A 9,893-nucleotide genomic window follows, 5' to 3' on the forward strand; every position below is an offset into this window, starting at 1 on the left:
AATGCATCTATGTGGTGAAATTTTACTTGTTGAGAGGTTTGAAATGTGATATTAGTCATTCAAATGGCACAAAATGATTTAATTTAATGGGTGCTCGATCTTATCGACAAGAAATGTTTGGAGGGCCCAAAACATGTCTCCCTCCTAGCACGATATATCTGTGCAGCATTCTATTTCGGGGCTCAAAACATGTTTACACAATTGTTAGATGCACAATAAAATAAAATGCACACAATGGTTTAAGAAACTCGCAATGGATGAATTCGAAATTGCCGCAAAACGAGATTATTTATTATAATTTGGAATCACATATCATATCATGAACATTTCATTTTATTCCTGCTCAGTGATTAAACTTTATTCCAAGGAGAAATACACATGCCACCGGGCTAATCGGCAGCTCAGCTCAGCTCAGTTCAGTTCACATAACTGCAGTGCAGCAATGATGACAAGTAGATACTATCTGCGCCATGCTTTAGATTTTTATCTGCCCATCATGAATGAATGAGTGAGTGAGAATTTTTGAAATGGTACAACACTGAGAGCAGGAAAGGTTGCATTGTTATTGTAGATATGCTATGAATCGTTGCAATTTCTGCATCTAAATATATTTCATGCCTTGCTTTCAATGAAAGTTGGCATTGGTATTGTACGTAGCATTCGGCTGCCAATTCTCTGGAATAGCGTTATCTATGATGAGCGTTTTGCCTGTGGAGAGGGTTGTAAGGCGAATGGAGAAGGGAGCACTCAGAGGACCACTGTTCAAAGCCCAATTTGCACCCGATGTTTGTTGCATTGGTTGCCATGTATTGGAGTTTCCCTGAAGAGAATAGAAGCGAAACACGAACGAAGCCGTTAGATAAACTTGTAAGTATAATTGCAATAATCAATATAGCGTATACGATGGGGGCAATTTAATTTAAGTGTGTAAAGCACCCACCTGTTTTAAATCGACCGCTCCTAGGTCGCCATCTCCATTTACGTATTCAACAAGGAGCCCCAGCCAGTAAGCACTGGAGCCCGAATTGACGTGGAAGGCAATATTGGTTCTCTGATATTCACAAGGCACCCTGTTGTATAGCACAAAATGCAGGTGATCTATATATAAGAGGAAGCATTGCAATGCATTGCAGAAGAAAAGATAAGACTAGCTGACTGCAAACCATTTTTTAAAATCATCGACTCATCTGACAAGAGCGAAGATAAATACCTTCGAAACAAAGCAGACACGACTCCAGCATTGAGCAGATCTGTACCTCTACGAGGATCAGACGCCATATCTTGGAAGGCAGTACCGCTGAGAACAAACTGTGAGTGACCACAACGGTCACTCCCGTTTCGGAACACAGAGGATTGCCGGTGCATTTTACCTGGTTACGCAGACAGAATAGAATAGAACAGAATTTTATGAGTTGATGGAAGATTCTATAAAAAAATCTATCTCTATCTCCAACAACTACGCATACCTGATAGCATGATCCACAGCCTTTTCCTCCTTTGTACAGATCTGGACTTGCTGAAGCCACTTTTGAATCAAAAGGAAACTGTTTCACAATTGTTGAATTAGTAATGCAACCCACGTGTTATCACTCAGGTTGTTCTCAAAAGTTGTAAGAAAGGGAATACGGCCGAGGTAACCACAGACCAATCTTTTAGATACAGATCCTAGCCAATCTGCATCCAGAGAGGGCTCTCTCTTTATGGTTTAGCTATGTTTGAGGTATATTAGGCTAGTTATGGAGTGCAAGGGTTTGTTTTGAGTTTGGTTAGAAGGATGGGGCCTCAATAGAACAATGAGGTAAAGCTGAAACATTTCAGTATATTGGGCATGATGGAGTCAAATGAGGATGGCTTCCTGAGTAAGGTTTCTTATCAGAGGATTTATCACAGAGCAAGGTACTCAAATATGGAACAATTTATAGGCTGAAATCTGATGGAATGGAGTCAATGGGTGAAGGGAAATTAAGAATCCTTCATCATGTTGACAGGGGGAAAATGGATGATTACTGCTAAGGAGCAATTAAGAATTCCTCAGCTAATATTCAAGATGAAAGAACCAGGGGAAACAAGAGCAATTAAGAATTCACTGTTTATGCTAATTCTGAAGAAAACATTAATAATAATAAAGACTGAACACAGAGTGCAAACAAGCAAATTCTGAGTTATTCTTTTTCTCTATTATTTAGATCATGAAACATAGATGATATAATAAACACAGAAACTGTAAAACACAAGTTAGAAGAGACTTATTGATCCATAAAACGATTCAAGAATTCTGCAACATGGTCCTTAGCATCAATTCTTCATCCAGTGAGCTTAACAAATATGGTTCCAATAGATTTCTTACTTCTAAAATTGTTCAATATTACAGTAAAGTTTGAGAATGCATCCCAATCAACCAACCCAAAATACTTCGTCTGGGGGGGTATTCATACAAAAATGTCAAGATATCATACAAAATATCTGATAGAAATAAATATCTGCTGACAATTAATTTTTCTTTTACATAGATAGAGACAAACAGTCTTGAAAACAGAGAGGCAATAAATAGAAGCAATAAACTCGTGCTATGCTAGTTGATCCGTCTTTATGAGAGGTACTGGAGGTAGGTGCTACAAGTCGGTTCCTATCTGTCCTCTACTGATCCTCTGCGCTGATTTTACTGCTTTGGCCGGACTTTCTTTAATGCTAATGTGATGCACTTTGACCCGCAAGACCATGATTTATTTCTGTTCTGTGCATTATAACAGATGGTGCACAATTTTGATTTGACCAAAGATAAGTTTATAGGATCTCTAGCATGCTCTACCACCACTCTGGTCCTGGTATTTTATGTCTCTGCAGCTTCCTTAAAGTCTCGTCAATCTCTGTGTACCTAAAGAAATTAGGTGGGATGGTGAACAGATGCTTCACCTCATTCTCTATGTAGAATAGATTTTCTAAGCTATCATAAAGGGACTGGACAGATGGAAGTGGTTTTTCTCCTCAAGTACTTGAAGATGCATTAGCTTGATTGAAAAAATATGTATTTAGTTTATGTACATAATCCTTGTGCTTCATCAGACGATCATTATCTCCCAAAGGACTTGGCAAACCTTTTTGATGCAGGACTGTAAATTTTTCTGTGAAAGAATCAATCTCTACCTGCATGTCCTGGCATCTTCTGTCCAAGTTTTGCATCAGAGTTCTCATGGTTAGAACACTCTTGATGTCCAGAATGGTACCTATTATGTCTCTAATGTTGAGTGCTTCCAGTTCTTCACTGGTCTTGGTATTCAAAAAATGTATTAGCCTATTAGCTTGCTCAGGCATCTGTCCCAATAAGGCTCTTGTTTTCTGAATTTCTACTTGGGCTACTCTTATCAAATCAATCTGTTCATAAATGGTCTGAATAGACCTCCATACATCACTAAGGGATTGAGTGATGTTGGTCCACAAAATTCCTCTGATTTTTGCCAGAGGCTTATGCAGAGAGAGATTCTTTTCTAAGGCTCTTACTTTGTTTTCCAATTCTTTAACCTCCCTTGTTTTCTCTGCCACATTCATCTTAGATTTATCATAGCTTTGCTCTACTTTTGCCAGTTTTTCTTTGACTTGTTTCAGCTCTGATACTTGGAGTTTCAACTCCTCCATGGCTTTTATTAATTGCTCTGTATTCATAGCTATACTGCTGCCTGGTGCTGTTGCTGAGGTACCTATGGTGATTTCTGCTGTTGATGTCGGGACAGTGGGAGGCACTGCTGTTATAACTGTGGAAGGGGCAATTGTGACTGTCGGAGCTACTTCAGGTGGCTAGGAGGTCGACCCTCCCTGCTTTTCTTGTAGTGCCTTCTCCAATGCCTGCTTTGTCTCACTCAATCTCTCATTCACCCTCATGAGCAGGTCCATCATGTCCTCTTCGGATTTTTGCTGTACAACATCTGTTGTCTGTGGATGCATAGAAGAAGGCATTTTGAGCTGTTTTCTGAGGGCAACAATGTCCTCTTCCTTTTTCCTCATTAGTGCTTTTATGCCCTTGACATCCTTGGGATCATGTCCCAGTTCAATGATGATATCCTCCAAGGATTTGATCCTGTTGTCCTTTGCTAGAGAAGAAGCTTTCTCTAAGTCTAACTCAGAAGAGGTGTTCTCCAATGAGTTTTGCAATTTATGAGCCAACATTGCTTTATCAGCGAGTGTGGAATACACCATCTCTCCAGTTTGTTTGTGCAACTCAATCTGGTCTATTAGATGAATGTCCTTAGCCAAGACTTCCAGATTTGTCTTGATATAATCAATTGTCGATTGTGGTTGTTGCACCTTGGGCTTGAAGTAACTCATGATAATTTTCCCTTCTTTAATGTCATATGCTGACATTAATCTTTGCTATTTTGTGGGGGCCATCTTAAGATATTGGTTATAAATTTGCAGCCTCACTGGATCATTTCTAGCCTTTATCTCTGTGAATGTTCTTTTGATATCAGAGGTCTGCTTACTTGGTGGCCTAGTGGATGAAACTTCCACACTGTGCTGCCTTTCCAACTCTTGCCTATGTGAGCTGGTTGATGTGTCTATCACTGGGGAGGTTTGTGGGCTGGTTGCCTTCTAGCCTCTTAGGCTTTCTATGGTTTCTTCAATGATTTCCTCTTCAGATAGAGGATTCAGTCTTTGCCTTTTTGCACCTGGCCGTTCTGCAGGTCCACTGATGGGTTTGGCCTCTTCTCTGTCCCTTTTCTTGCCCTTTTCCTCATCTCCTCTATAATGCTGGTATCTCTGGTGCTTTAGTTTGTACTGGAGGAATTTGCTCCTGTTGGTCAGTCATTGCTTGCTACTATGTGCCTGCTACTTCCTTGCCCTTAGAAGAGCCTAAAACTGGTGTGCTGGTTTCTTGTATAGGTTGTTGTGAAGTTCCAGCAGAAGATGTACCCACTCCGGTTTGCTGAGGCAGCTTGAAAGATACCTGTCCAAAAGAGTCCAGGTCAAGGGTCTTTTCTAAATCTTTCATAGCTTGTTCCATCTTTTCTTGCCGAGTAAGTTCTTCTATTAATGTACCCTCTACCCACTCATCCTAATTAGCATATTGTTCTACTTCAAGGATCCTATGATGTGTGTAATTTGACAGCCGGTTTCTTACTTTTCTGTCACTTATAAAGCTATTTGGGTCATATGGCACCCACCAGAAGCTTTTCTTCAATTTAAGGTCTTCTCCTAATATCTTATTAGCATCTTCCCATGCTTCCCTCTTGTTAATGATAAAAGGGCCTAACTGGTTTCTTATTCTCAGCTGAGCCTTTTTCTTTACATTGCAAAAGTGAGTTAAATCTGCATTGATAAGTTGCCTGAAATACTCCAACAAAATAGTCTCATGGGCACATACTTGGGTAGCTTATAAGGGCACAGTTCATAGTCATATATCCTGATTTCAGTGTGATCCTGGTAGAAGTACCGGTCACCTATTCTATAGTTTTTGGAGAGCTGTAAAATCTTCTTTATGTCACCAGAGAGCCTAGGAGGAGGAGCTCCTATCAATAGAGTGGAGGCTGGATGTATAAACAAGTCAATGAATTCACAGTAGGTATAAGGGGATTCACCAATTTTTTGGAAGACCGAGGTCCAAAAGATCAGAGGCCTCCTTTCTCCTTTGGAATCCAACTTCCTGATGGGAAATACAAAACTGTTTGGGTAATAATATAACAACAGATGGTATATGAAAGTTGCGTATATAAATGCTCCTTCTCTTTCCAAATTCATAAATTGAGCATGCATTTTGTCAGCAATGAAAGAGGAATAGTCATATTTAATAGCAGGGGGTTGTCCTAGAGTAAAGGTGGATAACAGAACCAGGACAATCTCATCAACATATTGACTGGACGTGAATCCCAAGATCACTGATATCATGTCTAGAATAATTCTTCTAGTCTCATTGAACCAAACATATAAATAAGGAGGTGGGCCTTGTGGCTGGCACTCTGGTTTCATGAATAACTTAGCAATCTGGGTTATTTCTACACTGGAGAGTTGAGAGCCTTGCTCAAGTAGAAATCCCATGGAAAGAGGGGCAAGAGGTTGAACTGGATGGAAGTGTAGCATCTCATTGATAGATTCAGTAGTTATGTAAAAGAGAACAGTTTGTGATGGGGTCATAACTATTTTACTGACAGGGTCATAATTTGCACAGCAAGGGCGAATAATATCTGGGAACACATTAACTGAGGGAATGTAATACCTGGGGATATTGGATTCCCATATTCCATAGATATCAGAGTTGTTCAGATGACTATTTTTTATTAGGTAGAAAGTATGAAGATGATTTTGGCAACCAGATGGGTCTTTCATTTGGAAATCTCTGTCGGCCAAGGGTAGATGATTCTGGTCCATATGAGGCGCATTGAGGGGCATTACACTGAGGGCCACAGGGGCTTCCATGTTCAATTTTCTATGTTTTTAAACAAGAGGTCGAGTTTTTGTGGAAAAAAAGGACAAAAGAGAAGTTCTGGATGGGTTGGTATGGCAATTATGGACTGCATCAGCTTGAATTTGGCTCCTATAGGTATAATTTGCAGAGGAAAACTGAAAATACAGGTTTGGGAGGTGGGACGGGGTAAATACATGTGTCTTGGAGGTGAACGAGTGCAATTTTCAAGTTGACCGACGAGTTGCAGAGCAGCAGGCTGGTCATTGCTTGGCCGGGTGGTGGACTAGAGCTTCGGCAGTTGCTTGGACGTAGTTTTCATGAAACAGTCTTGCAGAAACAATGAATAGAAATGGGCGAAAATGACAATTTTACGAGTTTTTTAACAAAAATTGGCTTCGCGAGGCTTTTTGGCACTTTTCAGTCAGATGACATCATCAAAACGTGACGTTTTGTCGTGATGCAGGAGTATTGATGCTGATGTGGAGGTGACGTGGCAATGACGTCAGCGGGAGGGCTGTAAGTGGTATTGGCCCGCACCGCTTATGAGCTGAGGCGGTTTCGAGAGGATGGGCCGCGAGCATAGCGGGAGGGCATCGCGTGTCCCAGGTACGGTGGCAATATTGCTTGCTCCCTGGGCAGTAAACATTAGCGGGGAAGGGCCTCGCGATATGATAGTGAGTCATCCAATCAGTGGGCCTGGATCCAACAGTTGGCGCTCAATGGAGCTAGCGGAGGGTTACGGCGCGTAGCCCATGTATTATAAACATTGATTTAAATATATCAGGGCGATTACTATTGGTTGTCGGGGTGTTTGTTAATTAACCCAGATGTTAATTAATCTTTGAATATTTGCACGTGGGGAGGGTTATTATATGGTTCCTGATGAACCTATAATCCCTGTTTAAACAGAAATATGGTCGTAATCGACCAGGGGCGGGATTATTACATATTGAGGGTTTTATTGTAAAGATATATTAATATGGGGTAAGGGGAATTTGTAAGGGATTTATATAATAATGTTATAGTTAATATGAAAATTTGATATGAAGACAAGCGCTAAGTTATAATGTTTAACAACTTAGGCTTAATAGGAAAACAAGGATTTTTACACAGGAAATGTGGTTTCTTTTCCTAAAGCAAGAATGTTATTTTCTTCAGGTTTTTTCATGAAATGGGGTTATTTAGGAGTATTTGAGCAGATCTCAATATCCTTGGGGGGAGGTTAGTAAGCGATTTTGGGAGAAGTGTGAAGGGAAGTTAGACATGCCTCACTTTATTTGTAACCAAACAGTTGCCATTGTACTTATGATATCAATAAGATGAACATATTTGAAAGACAAAATTAATCATAAGCCTGCTTCTGCAACACCAAAACTACCTACCCAGGCTATTATACCTAACATTTTTCTTCTTCTTCCATGGGTGCACTTGGGCTAGCAAACCCTTACAAATTTTCTTTTTTTTCATGGAAATCCTATCTAAGTTTGCCCTTATTTCTTCCAAGGGCTCAAATTTAACAGTTGAGCTCCTTTGTTTCTCTACCTAACTATTTATCTCCCAAGATTGATTTGTTTGGATAGATTTTAATCTCTATCCCTAAAACAAGAAATTCGAACATGAACTAGCCAAGATTAGGCTATTTGGCCATTCATCAACTGTGGTAAGAGTCAACCAACTGTACAAAATGAGACTCTTTGCAAAAATATAATAGTAGTGGCATTTTGGACTAGCACACTTTCATGGTCCTCTTTATTTGGGATTCATTTCTTTCATTCTTGACCATTTCATTCTTTTTACCCTTTGATCTTTCTTTTAGGGTACACCCTCTTTTCATTTTAATAATTTTTTTTATTTTTTCAAAATATGGAACCTTTGCAACAGGGAAAGGATGAACATATTTGGGATTTTAACCAGTCAATCATGAAATATGACACCTATTGGTATAGGAGCATAACACTGGCTCCACTTGGGGATGGTTTTTCCTGGGGAAAAGTCAAGAACAACAGGTCAGATGGCCTTATGTACAATGCTTGCTGCATTCTGAAATCTTCCTTTGTTGTAAATAAACAAACTGAACAGAGGACCCTGTAGAATATACACATCTATCATGAGCTGATCCAAACAATTACACTTCTGTTTTGGATAGTTTGTCTGAATGTTTATTCTCATATTTTCAGCACTCAAGTCTTTTACAATTTCTGGTAAACTAAAAATGAGGTAAAACAAAAAGGTGGTAAAATTCCTTGACTGTTCCTCCAAATTTCCCACACATTCCTTCCCGTTCTTATTGCTGTAATAAACTGCAGAAACTAAGCATTGTTATGTATAAGTTAGAGTCTTGACATATCAACAAACTGGATCAAAATAGTGTTTCAGCATCCGATCATTAACTAGTCCATCTTCTGCTTCTGTACCATCCAGGCTTTTCAAAAAGTAGGTATTGTTTCCTTGTGAGGCCTGAATAATAAAAGGTCCCTTCCATAGGAAGTCAAACTTCCCATGTTTTCCTTTATCTTCTCTTCTGGAATCCCATTTCAGAACTTTGTCTCCTATGAAGAAATCCTCTGCCTTAGTCCCCTTATCAAATATCTTCTTGAGTTTTTTCTGTAGCACTTGAGATCTTTGATATACCTCTTCTCTAGTCTGCTGTAAATGTATAGTCTAATTTATTCTTCTCTAGATGTCATTTGGTTGTATTTGAATTTCTTGCAATAATTTCATTACAGGTATTCCCAAGAAGGAGGAAAATACAGCCTCTATACCATAGACAAGTTCATAGGGACTAGTTCCAATGGATCTCTTGGTAGTCAATCTATTTGCCCATAATGCATTTGTAAGCTTCTTATGCCAATTTTTCTTGTTTTCTTCCAATACTTTCTTAATGATATTAATCAGGCTTTTATTGGATGACTCAGCTAGACCATTACCTTGATGGTAATAGGCTGTGGAGTGGCCTAAGGTAATGTGGTATTTGTGACAGAAATTGATAATTCTCTTTGATTAAAAAGCAACAACATTGTCTGTTATAATCTTTTCAGGACAACCAAATCTAGACAGGATGTTGGTTTCTAGGAATTGCATGATCACTGAATCACTGGCTTGTCTACAAGGGATGACCTCTATCCACTTGTTGAAATAATCTGTGGCAGTCAAAATCCATTTATGCTGGCCAGAAGAGGGAGGGTGAATTTCCCCAATGAAATCTAAACCCCATTGTTGAAATGGTCTTTCGATGGAAATTGGTCTAAGGGGTAGAGGCAGAAGTTTCCTCTTGCCTTCAAAGATTTGACATTTGTGGCAAGCAGTAACAAACTTTTTGACATCAGCAAACAAGGTGGGCCAGTAAAATCCAGCCCTTAGGATTTTATCAGCAGTTGATTTCCAGTACAAATGTTGACTACAATCCCCTACATGAAATTCTTTGGGTACTTTGTCAGCTTAATCTTTTATCAGACAATTTAATAGAACACATTCATGATTTTTCCAAAAGAGAGCACCA

General features: G+C 39.4%; 1 protein-coding gene across 1 annotated transcript; it reads right to left on the minus strand.

Moving 5' to 3' along the window:
• Nucleotides 1-625: 625 nt before the first annotated feature.
• On the minus strand, nt 626-1,476 carry LOC149247590 (expansin-B16-like). Its single transcript, XM_089444671.1, has 4 exons — nt 1,467-1,476; nt 1,211-1,370; nt 941-1,070; nt 626-820 (listed from the first exon to the last, which is right to left on the minus strand). Exons 1-4 carry the CDS (start codon nt 1,474-1,476, stop codon nt 626-628), a joined length of 495 nt encoding a protein of 164 aa, XP_089300797.1.
• Between the last annotated feature and the right edge of the window lie 8,417 nt (nt 1,477-9,893).

Source organism: Pinus tabuliformis, chromosome 7 (assembly GCF_031772625.1).
Source record: "Pinus tabuliformis cultivar Carrire ecotype Pingquan chromosome 7, CPIR1, whole genome shotgun sequence".
In the NCBI taxonomy this organism is placed as follows: domain Eukaryota; kingdom Viridiplantae; phylum Streptophyta; class Pinopsida; order Pinales; family Pinaceae; genus Pinus; species Pinus tabuliformis.